Raw genomic sequence first — 16864 nt, 5'->3', positions numbered from 1 at the left:
TGTAGCAAAATTCAAAGAGAAATGTCATCCACCCAATAGAGAAATAAGAGTAGTGCTAGTCCAAATCGCAGCAACACTTTAAGACTCACTCAACATAAGCACACTGGGCTTTGTGAGCCCGACTGGCCACCTAAGAAAGCAAAGCCCATGATACTGCTGGCACCACGATCAGAGTGCTGGAAGGCAGGCCCTGAGACTGGGACTCTGCCCTGGACCTTCCCCGCCGCTGGCACCGAACAGCACATGGTCATGACTCGGGAACTGGGTGTGTGTGGGCAGCTGCCAGTGAGGAACCCCAGAGACGAGTTTCCTAACATGTGTCTTGCAACACACTAGTAGGCTCTGAATACTGCCTGTTGGCCCTGCTTGGAAATTCAAAATTCACATCTCACAGACTGAGAACCAGTGAAGTCGCTCAGTCATGTTTGACTTTTTGGGATCCCATGGACTGTAGCCTACCAGACTCCTCCATCCAGGGAATTCTCCAGGCAAGGGTACTGGAGTGGGTTGCCATTCCCTCCTCCAGGGGATCTTCCCAACCCAGGGATCAAACCCAGGTCTCCCGCATTGCAGGCAGACGTTTTACCATCTGAGCCACCAGGGAAGTCCGACAGACTGAGAAGCCAATGGCAGCACACATGATCTCACTGTGCCCAGCTGATGACACAGCCCTTTCATGCCCACACACCTGTGCCTTTAATAGGCTCTGAAACCCGTCACACCTGGGCATGGTGGCAGCTGAGCAGGGGCACAACGATCATTTGCCTGGAGGCACCATGTGCTTGCCTGCCTGGCGCCCCCAGGCAGGTGAGGTCTGGAGGCGACGGGAGGCTGCAGGTGCCAGAGTCCACTCTCAGCCTAACTGCTAGCCCCTTCCAGAACCCAAATAATGTTTGCCCTATTTTCCCAGAGTCCCTTTTAGTAGAATTTGTGCTTCTACTGCTCTTTATTCCTGCTATCAGAAGGTCAGTGTCACTTTTTCCACTGGAATCATTACAGTAGATGTGATTAGGCTGTCCTTCCATCCAAGAAGTTGCCCATTCCAAAAACACGCTTTGCCAAGCTCATGCACTGAGGCGTCTCCATGTGTGGCCTCACTGGGACAAACACCCTGAGTCCCAGCCTGGGACAAACATGTATCAATTAGAGCACCAAGTCAGAAGAAGACAGAGGCAGCCTGCCTGGCAGGCATGCCAGCAGTGCCCAGTCCTCACGGCCCTCCAAGGAGACTTACCGATGGCTGAGAACAGAGACATGCAGATGAGGAGCAGGACACACCAGAGCACGTCACAGTTCATCTGCCTCTCCAGCCGGCTGCGCTTGTAGCGGGGGCCGCTGTTGTTCAGCAGAGCCTTGGTCTCATGTCCTGCGGGGCAGATAGAGGACAGCGATGCGTCAGGGCCAGCGCAGACAGATGGACTGAAGGAGGCTGCCATCCAGCGATCCGCAAGGGACAAGCTCAGTCAGAAAACTGGGTTCCACAATGCATCTCAAATGTGTGACCACCTTGGGGCAATGCAGAGAAAGAAACAGGCTAACACACTAAGAACACTCCCGGTCCAGATATTATTAAACATTTTGCTTCTGTTCTCCTGGTTTCCTGCAATGGGTTTATGCTACTCTGATAATCAGAAACAGAACAAAACAATCAGGGAGCCATGTCCAGGAACATCCAGCCCACTGTGGCAAGCCAGCGCCTGTCCCAGACGGGTGACACGCAGCACCCACCTGCATAGATGACAATACCGACGACGGCTTCCGTGTTTCGGAGCGTGCAGCCTCGAAGCAGCAGATTTTCTTTGTAGAGTCCAGCCTTTTTGCCATTGTCATGTATGCTGTCAGGGAACAGTTGGCACGGGTCAGGAGGGTGCTCACTACTCAAGCAGTACCACCAGGGAAGGCAGGCCTAGGCTGGGAGCTGCAGAGGGGAGGGGCGGAGGGGCCCAGTGGGTCTCGGCAAAAGCGGAGGTGGGGCTATACAAACTTCTAGAAGCCTCCCCAGAGCCTGATGTTTATTCATTTACTTTGCCCATGGGCTTTGTAGAATAATAAGAAATGTATAATTTCATCTCTGCTCCTGGTTCCTGACACAGGGCTCCTAACACCTTTGTAAACAGGACTGCTAGAATAACCTTTTATTCTAATATTTAGCCCTAGTACCTGGCACAGAGCTCCCAAAATTCTTGTAATTTCCTAAGTGATAAGAGCACTAGGAATGTCTGCTGAAGTTCTAATACTTGGTCTTTGAGCCTGGCTGTTCCTGACACACAGGACTGAGCCTGTCACCTGTGGGATCTGATACTCTCCCTGCGTGGTGTCAGAATTGAGTTAGACTGTGGGATAGCCAGCTGATGTCACAGAACTGCTTGGTGTGGGAAAGACCCACACATCAGAATCGGAAGCAGGGCCACTGTAGGCTTGTCACCACAGAGACTGGCCACAGTTAGAGAGGGCAGAGCCCAAGCTGGGGCCCGAGGTGAGAAGCTTGCCTAGGAAGACCCTGCCGGGTGGGCTCTGCCCACAGCCTGCTCAGCACAGGGAACACTGCTCACCAGTATGAGAGGGTAACAGGCAGGAAGGCCAGGGGTCTCCAAATGGAGGAAATAGCCTGCAAGTGTCAGACATTTTTATCTCTCTTAAGCGGCAGGAGGAAACAAACTAGCAATATTTTTTTCCTTCTCTATACAAATTTAAAGAAAGGTTTCTCTTAAAATACTGTGTTGCCATAATGACACCTGGTTTCACCTGAAGTTAGCTATTCTTGAGCCTAGAGATAACCAATGCCTTTTTCTTATGGAAATGTTTGTCTTAAGCTATGCTAATGTACTACGCCTTTACCCCAAACTCGGTCTCCAAGTCGGTTCCGCCTCTGGGCCCAAAACCTACTTGACAAACCAGTATGTTATACTCAGATATTGTTCCCCTAATCTATGTAAATGAAACTATTTGTATGGTGGTCTGCCCTTCTTTAAGATTCAAGTTAATTATTTTATGGCCCAAGACTATCCCAAAATGCATCTTATGGGCGAGGGGCCTGGTGCTGTTCTGAATTACAAGACATTCCTTTCTTTCATTAACAGACTGCTAGTGACTATATAACATCCAGCTAAAGACTAGCAAGGGGGTACTCTTTCTGCCCCCTTCTGATGCCTATGTCAGAAGCTTTCTCTATCTCCTTTATACTTTAATAAAACTTTATTACACAAAAGCTCTGAGCGATCAAGCCTCGTCTCTGGCCCCGGATTGAATTCTTCTCCTCCGGGGGCCAAGAATCCTGGTGTATTCGCGTGATTCAACAACAACCTTTCAAGTACACCTCATGCTGTCACAAAGTACAAATATTTCTCTAGAAAAAGGGATCACACTGGTTTCAACAATAGTGTCTACATTCTGTTCTTCTTATAAAAAGTCATTAGAAACATCAACATGTTAAATTTGATGTGATAAATTTCATGAGACAATTTTTTAATTTGGCTTATTGGGCTTCCCAGGTGGCTCAGTGGTAAAGAATCCATCTGCCAATGCAAGGAGACACCTGAGATGTGCGTTTGATCCCTGGGTTGGGAAGATCCCCTGGAGGAGAAAATGGCAACCCTCTCCAATATTCCTGCCTGAAGAATCCCATGAATGGAGGACCCTGGTGGGCTACAGTCCATAGAGTCTCAAAGAGTAGGACATGCTGAGCGACAGAGCATGAGTTATTTAGATTCAGAGACTATACAAAGTTCAAGCAACTGCTTTTTAAATTCATCTTCTTGACCCATTAATGGCAGGCACACCCTCAGCCCTGTTAGCCAAGACTGTCCTATGCTAGGGCCTCACTAGCATGGAGTGGGTCCCAGGAGCCTGATGAATGGGTCACAAGGGGAGGCCCTAGAGGCTTCCAGAACTCGAGCAGGGGAGCAGCCTGACCTCCATCAATCAGGCAGTAGCCCCTGCCTTCCAGGAAGCCACCCGCTCACAGCCTAGGTGGACAGGCCTCTCTAGCCCTCCTGCCCACCCCAGCCCCGCCTCCTTCTCTGAGGTCAATCAAGGACCCCTGCAAGTACCATCCCTCCCACAGCTCCTAGCACAGTGCCCACTGACCAGGAACAGAGCTGGTCTGGAGAGGAACAAGGTGTAAAGGAGCCCATAAGGTCTTTTCCTGGTGCAAACAGCACTTCCTGCCACTTCAGTCCCTGGTCACCTGCATGAGGGACGTGTCAAACACCATCCACGTTCTTCACAACCAGGGAAATCAAAATATTTCACAGTGAAGGAAAGAAGCTACACAATAAATATAAGGCCAAAGCACATGCTGTGGGACACATTTCCTGCAAACCTGGTATTTACCATCACAGCATCAGTTTCTGCAGAAGTCATGCAAAATAATGTGCAGACCCATGGGCAACCAACCCTGTGTAATACCCTCCTTGTGGCAATTCCAGAACAGAGTAAAGTTTCACTTTAAAAAGAGATTCAAGACTTGAGACCTCAGTGCCAGCTAAGGTGTCAAGAGACCCGCACGTGGGAGACGTCACACATCAAACCCAGCTCCACCACCACGGTTCTCTCTGCAACAGCCAGGCACGGAAACCACTCCTCAGAACAGCAGCCAAGGACATGTCATCTAAACCAAACCAGTTAAGTTTATTCAGAACAAGAGATGAACTCAACAGAAACAAGAAAAAGGCATTTATTCCATTAAGCTTCCTTTGACATAACCTACACCTTTTAGCAACTGCTGTGCCTTCTAATGAGACCATGTCAGACCAGAACTGATCTCGGCGGGTTCAGCAGCCTGTTTACAGCTCCCGGCCACACACTTTGATGATAAGGTGTGCTCTGAGCGATGACCCTGCATCAGAGGGGGAGAAAGGCTGGAGGATGGCGTCACTTGGCAGGTGCTTGGTAGCAAAAGGGCTGCCTCAGTCTCCGGAGGGGGAAGGTCCCTGCAGAGGGCGGCAGGGTCTTGCAGGCTCAGGGCTGACACTGGGAAGATGCACACGACAACGTGAGCTCAGCACACTGCCCTCAGCAGCTCTTTTTATGGGCTGACGTGTGCTCTCCCCCAGAATTCGTTTGTTCATGTCCTAACCCCAGTATCTCAGAATACTGCACTTGGAGTCAGGTCTTTAAAGAGACGATTAAGTTAAAATGGGGGCATATGGGTGGGCCCCACCCCAACAGTCCTGCTGTCTCTATAAGAGGAGGAGATTTGGACGCAGAGTCAGACAAACACAGAGGTGAAGGCGGTGTGGGGACACAGGGGGAAGGTGGGCGTCTGCACGCTCCAGAGAGGGAACTCAGGAGACGCCAGTCCCGCCGACACTCGGATCTCAGGCTTCCAGCCTCCAGAACCGTGAGACAGTATGTTTCTGTGGTTTAAGCTGCCCGGTCCATGTCAGCCTGAGCAAAGGGTCACATCCTTTAACGTTTAATCTGAGCCACGCAGAAGAGCTCCTGGGTGGCGGCCAGTATCCCGAGGTCCCCCGTGGTCACGCAGGTTCTGTGGCCTGCAGGCAGGGACCCCAGAACCCGCTTCACGGAGGACTTAGTACAAGAAACAGGGCCCAGCTTTACAGCTGGAAACAGAACCTTGAATCAGAAGACAAAACCAACTAACCTCTCTGTTTTATTCATTCTTTAGGAGTAAGTGAAAATGGTTAACCAGTGGCTTCAAAGGCCACCATCACCCTTCCCTGGAGCTGTTGGGCGAGAGGAGCGGGGTGCCCTCATGGCCAGAGTCTACATTCACAGCAACTCTCTGGGCTGCCAGGGCCCAGGACAGTGGAAGAGGTGGGCAGTGGTGGTCTTTCCAGCTCCTCTCTCTGAGGATTTCGCAAGTGCTTCACTAAAGGGACAGGGCTTCCCAGCTGTCACGGTAGTAAGAATCCACTTGCAGTGCAGGAGATGCGTGAGAAATGGGTTTGGTCCCTGGGTCGGGAAGATCCCCGGGAGAAAAAAATGGCAGCCCACTCCAGTATTCTTGCCTGGACAATCCCATGGACAGAGAAGCTTGACGGCTTACAGTCATGAGGTTGCAAAGTGTCAGACAAGACTGAGCAACTGAGCACGCATTCACAGCTAAAGGGACTGCATTCAGGTCAATGAGCAGGGGCTTCCCTGGTGGCTCAGCGGTAAAGAACACCTGCCTGCCAATGCAGAAGACACAGGTGTGATCCCCGACCCAGGAAGATGCCACGTGCCGCAGAGCAACTAAACCCCTGTGTCGCAGCTACTGAGCCTGAGTGCTCTACAGCCTGTGCTCTGCGACAGGAGAAGGCACTGCAGGGAGGTGTCCACACGGCGCAGCGAGAGAGAAGCTCCCCTCCTCCAAAACTGAAAGGAGGCCTGCATGGCAGTGAGACCCAGCACAGCCAAAACTAAAAAATAGAGTTATAAAAGCCAGTGGGCGTTAAAGCACACTGGAGTAATGAGGCACCTAATGCTTTTATTTTAACAGCCTGAGCTATGTTTCATATACTGTGAAATTCATCCATTTAAAGTGTACAGCCCAGGTTTTTTGGTATATTCACAGAGTTTTTCAGTAATCCCCACCAGCTAATTTTAGAATGTTTTCATCAGAAAGAAACCCTATACCCATTGGCAGTCACTCCCCATTCCTCCCCCACGTCCAACCCTGGCAAACCACAAATCCCCTTTTTGCCTCTAAAGATGTTCCTACTGCAGGCATTTCACACCAATGCGACCACACAGCACTGCTGACCCCACCCTCTGGCAAGAAGTGCTCCGATTCACATCGGGTCTTTCACTCCATTGTCAGCCACTGTTCTGCCCAGAATTTGCTGGAAGCCAAGGTTCAGAAACACAGGATAACTTTCCTAAGGGGAAGGGGATGAGCTGGGACTCTGTCTGGAGACGTCTTGGTACAATCTTAAGCAAGGTTAGTTCTCTAGCTGCAAACAGCTAAGGTTTCACATTTGGATTAAGAGTGAAACCCACTGGCCTGCCTGGTGGCCTGAGTGGGGTTACCTGGCGGCAGCTGAGGCCGGCTGAAGGCAGGCCGCCAGGGGCAGACAACGAGAGCCAGCAAACCAGGGAACTGGCTCCGCAGTTGCTCTGGACCTGAGGCTAAGCCGCAGCTCTCCATCCAGCCCAGGGCAGCCCCAAGCCTGAGCGTCAGGACCAGAGGCGGGCGGAGGCCCTCTCCCTCCCTTCTGCTTGGCGGAGGGCTCAGGATCTGGAGGAGGACTCAGGACCTGGAGGAGGACTCAGGACCTGGGCCCAGGCCCCTCTCCGAGGCCCTGCTCAGCTGCCTCCCGCTCCCCAGCACTCTTCCTGCAGACCTCCGCCTGAGTCACAGAGGGAGGCATTTTCAACACACCGCTGCCAACAGCCAGCCCCAGAGCCCTGGCTGGACAGGCCTGTCCATGAGAGGGTCCCATCTGCACCCTGACTTCCTTGTAGCAAATCCCAAATACTGCCCAGTAGAGAGAGCAAGGCGCAGCTGCAGGGATGGTCTAGGTACTCAGGACCTGAGCAGGCCAGGCTCTGGTGGAAGCCGCGGGCAGGACGGCCTGTTGGGAAAAGTGAGAAAAAGCATGACAGGGTAACAGGGCTGGACCAGAGAGGGAGAGGTCCCTGAGGGGGGCTGTCTTTGCCACGTAACCGGGCGGCGCCAGCGAGGAGGACACGGGAGTGCCTGCTGGAGGAGGTGCTCGGGCTGCAGGTGGGCGAGGGCCGCAGGACACCCCCTCCTGGGTCACTGCAGTCCCACCCGTGGAGGGCCCCTGGAGATCTCCAGGCCCTGCAGATCTCCCTACCAAGTGTCCCTCTTCTTTTTTTGAGGCTTTCATTCCCGGCTCGGCCCTTCCTTTTCGAGACCCATTTCTAGAAAGAGTGGTTGAAACAGAAGTCCTCCTCAGTCTCGTCATCAGCCCCCACAGCAGGGCCCTCCCTCCCGGGCTCCCACAGAGTCCGTGCATGGCCGCCTTCCTCGGGAGCCGGGGTCCTGTGCTTCTCCCACCACACTGCCCTTGAATGGGCATCTCCAGCCCCTGCTCTGGGCTGTGGGAACCGCCGTCTGTACCCTTCCTCTCGTGCCCTCTGACCTTGACCCACGCTGGTCTGCTGTCTATCTTCAAACACAATCTACAGACAGAGGCTCCTCAAACCCGTAAATCCAGCTCCTACTCCCCGAACTCCTATCACATGCATTTTTTCTATCAGCTGGGTCATTCCACCAGTTGAACTCGCCAGCTCCTCACGTGCAGGGAATCCCAACTCTCATCTCTCCTCCCCCAGTCTCTTCCCTGATCCTCACACAGGAGACAAGCCCTGCTGCCGGCCTGCTTGTCCACTGGATCTTCCTTCCCAGGGAGTATTTGAGTTCTCCCCTCAGCTTCCCTGCTAACTGGGCTCTCCCTGCTCTATTGTACGACAGCATTAACCCAGAAGCAATGACCATAATAGTGGCCAATGTTTATTAAGCACCACCCCCTTCTGAAAGCTTTCCACATACTAAATTGACAAAGCTTTGCACCCATGACACGAGGGCCTCCTGGATTCTCCCCATTATACAGATGAATAAAGTAGAGTAGTTCACCGGCACTGTCTTGCTGGAAAGCATGGGCTCCAGAGTCTGCCAGCCTCAGTAAAAGCTAGATGTAGTTAATATCCCTGTTTAACACAGAGGTATTAAAAAGCAGAGATACTTTGCCAGCAAAAGTACACACAGTCAAAGCTGTGGTTTTTCCAGGAGTCATGTATGGATGTGAGAGTTGGACCATTAAAAAGGCTAAGTGCCCAAGAATTGATGTTTTTGAAATGATGTTGGAGAAGACTCTTAAGGGTCCCTTGGATGGCAAGGAGATAAAACCAGTCCATCTTAAAGGAAATAAACTCTGAATATCCATTGGACGGACTGATGCTGAAGCTGAAGCTCTAATACTTTGGCCACCTAATGCAAAGAACTGACTCATTGGAAAAAGATCCTGATGCTGGGAAAGACTAAAGGCAGGAGAAGGGGACAACAGAGGATGAGATGGTTGGCTGGAATCACTGACTCAATGAGTTTGAGCAAGCTCCTGGAGATGGTGAAGGACAGGGAAGCCTGGCGTGCTGCAGTCCATGACGTTGCAGAGACTCAGACATGACTGAGCAACCGAGCAACAACCAACAAACACAGAGGGAGCTCCCAAGGGCAGAACCGAGAGCTGTTGACTAGGGGCTGAAGCCCCTCCAGCTCTAGTCCCAGCCTGGGGCAGACAACAATTGTGTGGGGGGTGGTCTGACCACAGGGCGCCTGATGCCCCACACAGCAGGAGGGCACCGGCCACGATACAGCCTGGAGAAGGAGGTCAGAGTTGTCACCAAAAGTTACCCATCAGCAAGAATACCCTCAGAATGTTCTCCCTAGAGGCTGCCCCCACCTCCTTCAATTCAGGGTCTGCTCTGTTCTGCCCGCCAGGCCCTGGAGATTTTGGGGTGGTGCCAAGAATGGTGTGACGTGTACAAAGTCTGGGGCTGGGGGTGGGCGGTGCATACAGGGGCTGGGAAACCCACAGAAGACCGCTTTCAGACGGAGGCCTGAGTATCTGCCCCTAAATTTTACAGCTGACATTTTAGGGTTTTTCTTAACAGTTTTACCCTCCTTTAACCAGTTGCTTTGAGGGGTGATCTAACACTTCCAAGTTCTGGTTGATCCTCAGGGAAGAACAGGCAAGCACGGGCAGTTTCAGCAGGCGTGAACATCTCCTGCCCTTTATGGTGCCCACTTTTCACTCCCTGACTTTTCCATTGCCCCCAACAAGATGGGGAGCCCACTGCATGCACACAGGCAATGATGCGGGACATGTCAGCAAAGCAGAAGCCTCGAACTCATGCCAAAAGCTCTTGCAGTGGAGCCCCTCCAGGAGCAGAGCTCCAGCCCCGCCTACGTGTCTGTGGCGGCCACGCTGCACCTCAGCCTCTAAGCAGCATCCTGAGCAGCTGGCCCCACAGAACTGGATGCTGCGGGAGGCCCCAGATCCCCGCATCACACCTGCAGCCCCCGGCTTGGGTCCACACAGCTGCCCCCCGGCGGGGCACCGCCACCAGTGGCAGCTCCACAAGTCCATGTGACCCCCTGTTCTCTCCCACCTCCCTTTTCCTCACGCCGCCTGTACACAGCCTGCACAACTATTAACACAATTACAGGAATTTCCAACCATTCACAGAAGCACAAGGGTGGCCCTTACTTCCCCTGGACAGCCCCCAGCCCAGCTTCAACAAAGACCACCAAGTAGCTGATGCCATGTCATTCATCTACCTTTCTTGTGTCTCTGTTTTGGAGCAAGGAGCTGGACTATTTATTCAACATGCTTGAGGACTTTTAATTTTGCTTATGTCTCTGTGTTCCCCTGACTACAGTGAAATAAACAAGATGGAAGGCATTTCTTTGTATTCAGTTCACTGCATTATCCCCAGAGCCTTAAAAAGGGCCTAGCACATAGTAGGTGCTCAGCAGATACTTGTTCAATGGCTGAGAGTATGAACAAAGGCATGACCTTCCAGGCAGGCTCCTTCTGCCTGGCGTCTGTGCTTCCACTTATGGGGTCATGTGCAGTCACCGTGTTTCTCACCCCCCCACCTTCCCAGGCTGCTGGACGGAGGGGATCTGACCAGCGTCCACAGCCAACAGACTCCTGTCAAGCAGCCCCGTGAGCTCAGGGAAAGGGCAATAGTCCTGAAAGGCTGCACTCACACACAGACACACACTGTGTTATACTATACACCGTGGGCCGCCCAACAACATGGGTTTGAGCTGTGTGGCTCCACGTATTTGCAGGGTTTTTTCGGTAAACACAGTATTACACCATCCAAGCTTGGCTAAATCCACAGACGCGCAAGTGCAGATCCAGAGGGCAGACTATGGGACTTAAAAATCCATGGTTTTGGTTCCCTGGCAGGTCCTGGGATCAATCCACCATGGACACTGGCAGGGGTTGGCACCCCACACCGCAAGCTGCTCAAGGGTCGACTATACACACTCATATCGTGTGTCAAACAGAAGGGTAAGCCCAGGCAGAGGTCCGATACTCACATGCACCCACGGAACCTAGTCAGGTCGTTGTTGGGCTTCTCACACTCGATTATGCTGGTGAACGTCAAAGGATTGAATTCGGAGACCTAAAATAATACCACGTACACATTAGAGAGATCTGGGGTCAGCCTTGTCCATCTAAAAGTCACTTGCTTCTTGGTCTCCCACCCACAGCGGCAGCATTCCATGAAGGACTCTGCGTTTGTAACCTGTGCACGCACCGCCGCACGCACACACACACACACAGTGCTTGGCCTGTGCCTTTTGTTTCTATAGTGAACGACAGCTGCCAGTGAGCCCAGAGCACTGCAGCTTTAATGGAAATTAAGCATATAAGGTAGAAGAGGGCAGGGATGAGTTGAGTTTCCTGATCAGCACCTTCCAACTTTCTACACAGATTCGGAGAAGCAGCTTCCATCTGAAAAATAGGAGCTTAGAATAAAAATATCATTTCCTCAACATGCTCTAAACATTCTTCACAGATATCTGGGGGCAAACATTTAAATAATCAGTGTGTAAGCCAATAATTTCTTTATCCTTCTGCTTGATGAAAAAGTGAAAGCTCACCACAAAGGAAGCCCTTCACTTAAGAGTCTGGCAGCGAGAGATGAAGCGAGGCCTGGCTCCTATGGAGAGACGCGTGTGGAGAGGGAACGGGCAAGAAGGGTGGGTGGCAGGCAGCAAACGAGAGACGCTGGGACACACCTCCCGTGTAAACTACTGAGGCCCATCTACAGAGTTTTAAAACCAGCTTGCTTGGATCAGACTGGCCATTCTCTTTTATCCATCAAGTGTCACCATGTGCTTAAAAAAAAAAAAAAAAAAAGATCTGTCTTGGCTCACGCAAGCCTAGCATCACAAAAAAGGGTAAGTGGTTAAACATCAGAGGAATGGTAGAAACACTGGTGACCCCCCTTCCAGGTAACGGTTACTCCAGCACAACAGTGCCCCCCACTTGGCAGAGAAGATAGCTGTGAAGGTAATGACTCAAAAGTCAGCCTGACTGTTTTCCAGGGTGTCATGGACATTCCAAGAACTCACTACATAGTAGTACCTTGATTCCATAGCTGAAAAGAAAGCGCCGCTTTAAAGACTCTTCTTGAAGTTTCATTAGCTATGGGCGCCTCTCTCCGTGGACTGAAATGCCCTCTGGCTCTGCTCCAGAGTACGGCTATGCTTGGAGGAGTGTGTTTATTTCAGGCCTTGTGGATCCTCCTGAAGCCAGGAGGTTGCCTTTTCCAGAGCAGACCTTTGCCGATGCAATGCCCAGGACGGCCCTGAAGGGGGTGAGCTCCCCAGCACACCAGGGTTATTCTTGGCAGACAGGGAGGGCAGACTTAAAATACTCTGTCTCTGTTTATGATTCTTTCTCTCGAAGAAAAATGTAATGTGCGTGGCTCAGAGACTAGAACATTCTGTCTCTGGAGCATCAGAGCTGCCTTTGTAACGTTCTACCAATAAGCCTGTGCCCTGGGGAATGTGTGTGCCCAGGCCACGGGATGCCTGCCTTCATCTGCTTGTTGGGGAGGATTTTTAGACCTGGAGGGATCTACAGAGACTGTTCTGGGTTGAACTGTGTCTCCTCACTCCCACCCCCCAGAATCCACATGTTGAAGTCCTAATCCCCAGTACCCCAGAAGGTGGCTGCATTTGGACACAGGCTCTTTACAAAGGTAAGTAAGGTAAAATGGGATCATTAGGATGAGCCCTCATCCCTCATGCGATCTGCCTGGTGTACTGCTAAGAAGAGGGAATCTCCCAGCATGTGGACACATGCGTGCACGCGTGCGCACACACACACACACACGCACGCATGCATGCGTTGAGGAATGACTGAAAAGAAAGAGGGAGGAGACACCCATCTACAAACCAGGGAGAGGAGCTTCAAACAGCAACGCTGTGGACACCTCGACCTTGGACTCTGTGGCCTCCACCACTGTGAGAAAATAAATTTGTTGTTTGGGCCACTGTGTAGCCCTAACAAGCCAATATAATATAGAGCCCATCTTTGACTTTCTCATTTAAAAAGAGTTTATGTCCAGAGCACATCTTTTGGATGAGAAAATTCTACTTACCTTGATTGTTTCCAACTTAACTGGCAATCTCTTAATACCCCCATGTAAGAAATATATTTATTTCTCTCTCCACCCAATCATTTACCCATCTACTTCCTGCCAAACTGTGTTCAAGGTGGTGCCCAAGTCACCCACCAGCCAAGCTCCTATTGGTCCAGCCCCAGAGCAAGGACAGAAGGTCCAGTCCACCATTCTATGCCACACATGCTAACTCCATATTTTTAATATAGGGAAGGTGAAAAAGTTCTGGAGATGGATTGGGGTGGGGGGTCACTGCACAAGACTGAATGTGCTTCATATCACAGAACTGCACATTCAAAAATGGCTACAATGGGGGAATTCACTGGAGGTCCAGTTAGGACTCTGCACTCTCACCACGGGGGCATGTCAGAGGACTAAGATCCCACAAGCCCGTGGCATGGCCAAAAACAAAAAGCTCAACATCACAAAGAGGCTCTACCTTAAAAATAAAAAAGACGAAAATGGTAAATTTTGTATTATTTATGTTTTACCACAATAAAAAGTTTAAAGAAAGCAAATATAAACAGACACCGAGACCTGACTGTGAACAAAGAGATGAATCATCAAGTACCTCCTAGCTCAGAAACCCAGAACTTCAGCACAAACGTAGAGCACCTCATGCTTAAGTCACCGCGGACACCTCTACACACACACCACTGGTGTCCTCATCATCGTCATCAGTCACAGCCGCAGTGTCTGACAGCTCACTAAATGCCGAGCACTGCGCTAAACGCTGTTCACCACCCCTCACAGCACCACAGGGAGGTCCACTTTCAAACCATTTTTAATGTGGGGTGATGAAGGACCATGCCCATGGTCATGTGGCCGGGGGGTGACTGAGGGAGGCTCCTCAGCGTCTCAGACATCCAGCTCAGCAGCCTTGCCAAGACTGCCTTGCACTAATAAGAAAAGATGATGTAGATATGTATATGTATAAAGATGATATATATATGAATATGTATAAGCCAGAAAGTGTACAATTGGTTCGACAGAAATTGCCAAACATGCCTTAAAGTTTTAATATTTTCAAAAACATGTGTCAATTAAATGTACCCCCTTCCCATCTTCAGCAATGCCCTAGGATGCAGAGTTAGTACCGTTCACTCAAAACTGAAGCAAAAAAAATCAGGAGCCCTAGAATCTACCCCTGGTTCTTCTGATTAAGAACTGCGGGCCTCCTGGCATTTAGACTCGGCTCTCAAGGTCTCTGGAGACCTGTGGAATCACAGGTCCACGACTGCAGAGGTGCTTCTAACCGTGCTTCCCCCCCACCGCAGCGGCACACTGCAGGAGCAGCACGGTCAGCATGGGGTCACGCCGCAGCCCTCGGCCGCCCACTCCCCGCGCTGGGGCCCGGCGCACCCACACCTCTGCCAAGTGTGCTGCCATCACTCACCGCACAGTCTCCACATCCCAGCAAGCAGCTTATGCTCACAGCTTCTACCGCAAACATTTTCCAAGCTTCTTTGGACCAAGTGATTTGACCTCATTAGGTGGAAAGGAAGGCAGGGCAGTGATGCGGGGAGAGCCCTGGGCCCTGCCTTTGAGCTTGCATTCCCTAGAAACTGGGGCATCGGAGAGCCTGGTGACCCAGCTCACCCAGGGGATGCGCCTCCCCCTCCCTGCAGACCTTCCCGAGTCCCTGACGCCTGGCGCCCTCTCAGGCCAACCAGCTACCTCTGGGGCCACGTTCCAGGTCAACCCCACAGGGGAGCCAGGGTCTGACTCAGCAGTGCCCAGAGCAGTCACTGAATGAACGTCTGTTTCATCAGGAAGATTCTCTTAACCATACTGAGATTCCTAAATGCATTAAATGAATCACTAATGAGTATTCCATACAAGCAAACATCGACATTTTCCACCTTAAAACAGAAGCAGTGATGTCTGCAAAAGGGCATTTATAGTCCACTGAAGCAGACACATAATATTTTATCATAAAAGAAGTTCTTTAAACAGTTTACATTGCTATGCTGCTGGGATAAGCACGTGTCCAAGCAGGAGCCCTGCCTGGCTCTCGCCCTGGAGCTTCTGGAGTGAGGATGTGTGCCCTGGTTTCTGGGCAGTGTGGTCCCAAAGGAGGCAGATGAGAGGACACCCAGAGCCTGGAGCCCAGACGTGGGCACACAGGGGAGAGGGCACAAGGAGTCGGACGCGGGCACACAGGGGAGAGGGCACACGGAGCCCAGACGCGGGCACACAGGGGAGAGAGCACATGGAGCCCAGACGCAGGCACACAGCGGAGAGGGCACATGGAGCCCAGACGCAGGCACACAGGGGAGAGGGCACAGGGAGCCCAGATGTGGGCACACAGGGGAGAGGGCACAGGGAGCCCAGACGCGGGCACTCTGGAGAGGGCACAAGGAGCCGGACGTGGGCACACAGGGGAGAGGGCACACGGAGCCCAGACGCGGGCACACAGGGGAGAGGGTACAGGGAGCCCAGACGTGGGCACACAGGGGAGAGGGCACACGGAGCCCAGACGCAGACATACAGGGGAGAGGGCAAAGGGAGCCCAGACGTGGGCACACAGGGGAGAGGGCACACAGAGCCCAGACGTGGGCACTCAGGGGAGAGGGCACACGGAGCCCGGAGCCCAGATGCAGGCACGTGTACAAGGCTCCCTCTGTTCTCTGCCTCTGGGACTCTGTCCTGAAGATGCCTTTTGCTGTGTCCTGTCACAAGGCTCCTGCACACAAGGGGGTCCCCTCCACCTTGAGCTCCAACATCACCGCCCCGTGGTGGCCTTCAAAGGCCGGTCCCTCTATATGGCTGCTGCCCTGCACGGCAAGGTCTACACCTCCACGCAGCAGCCACCTTCTGCCCGGGCGGCTCCAGGCGACCCTGCCAGCTGCCCCCACACCTCCCAGCAGCCATTCCTACACTCGGGGGCCTGGGGGAGGCCCACGCCATTCCACGTGGCTTTCCGTGCCCCTACTGAACTCCACCCCTGCGCTCCAAGAGGCGACGGTCCCCTGGCCAAGGCTGGGCAGGCAACTGCTGCTGCCCTGAGCTTGTGTGCCCCCCAACACCGGCTCCTCCCGAGCCCTCCGATTCTCTGAGGACAGTTCTGTTTCCTCCAGACCAGCACAGGGCCTGAGGAACACACGGCCCAGGGATGACAGATGCTTCTTCTTCAAGGATCTCCCGTATCACAAACTTCCAAACAGACCCAGTGCTCCCTGCTGAGTCCTTGGAGGCCTGGACCCCTTGCCTACCAGACATCCCACACCTGGTGTTGCGGCAGATGCGGCTGGCAGGAGGCCTGGGGCACCTCTCTGTGTTCTGGAAAGCCATCCCTCTTCTACAAGTGTGAATATAGATGTGGAGAAGTGAAATACTTCTACAAGTATTTCAGTTAGAAGCAATATCAAAAGGCTTCTTCATAGCCCATAATCTGGCTGCTTACTTCCTGACAATGGGTGAATAATACCTGCATTAATTCAGGCAAAGCACTTAACCCAAATGAATGAATAATTATGCCAGCTCTTGCTTTCCATTTTCAGTACCTGTCAGCGCTTCAGGCATTCGAGAGAAGGCAGATAGCCCAATACTGAATGAGGGGATGAATGAATGAATTTACTTATTTACTGCAAAGACTGGACTGCCAAATCAATAGTTTCAATCAGCCTGAAATGAGAAAGAAATTGTCTACCACAGTGTCCTCTGGCACACAGCAGGATCACCCTGATGGATCAGTTTTTATTAAACAACTAAAAATGCGAATGAAACCAAAGGCACTCTG

The 16864-nt window shown here is 52.0% G+C and overlaps 1 protein-coding gene across 2 annotated transcripts in view; it reads right to left on the bottom strand.

Annotated features, from left to right (window-relative positions):
* The window catches only part of ATP10A (ATPase phospholipid transporting 10A (putative)), a 183250-nt gene that overhangs the window by 51023 nt on the left and 115363 nt on the right, over nt 1–16864 (bottom strand). For both annotated transcript variants that reach the window (XM_045163832.1, XM_045163831.1), the window contains exons 3-5: nt 11027–11112; nt 1729–1835; nt 1235–1366 (exon numbers count right to left, since the gene is read on the bottom strand). In XM_045163832.1, the coding sequence (XP_045019767.1) occupies nt 1235–1366; nt 1729–1835; nt 11027–11112 (325 nt within the window). The remainder of the gene's footprint in view (nt 1–1234; nt 1367–1728; nt 1836–11026; nt 11113–16864) is intronic.

This window comes from Bubalus bubalis, chromosome 20 (genome assembly GCF_019923935.1).
Source record: "Bubalus bubalis isolate 160015118507 breed Murrah chromosome 20, NDDB_SH_1, whole genome shotgun sequence".
NCBI classification, from domain to species: domain Eukaryota; kingdom Metazoa; phylum Chordata; class Mammalia; order Artiodactyla; family Bovidae; genus Bubalus; species Bubalus bubalis.
This window is presented reverse-complemented; position numbering and strand designations above follow the sequence as displayed.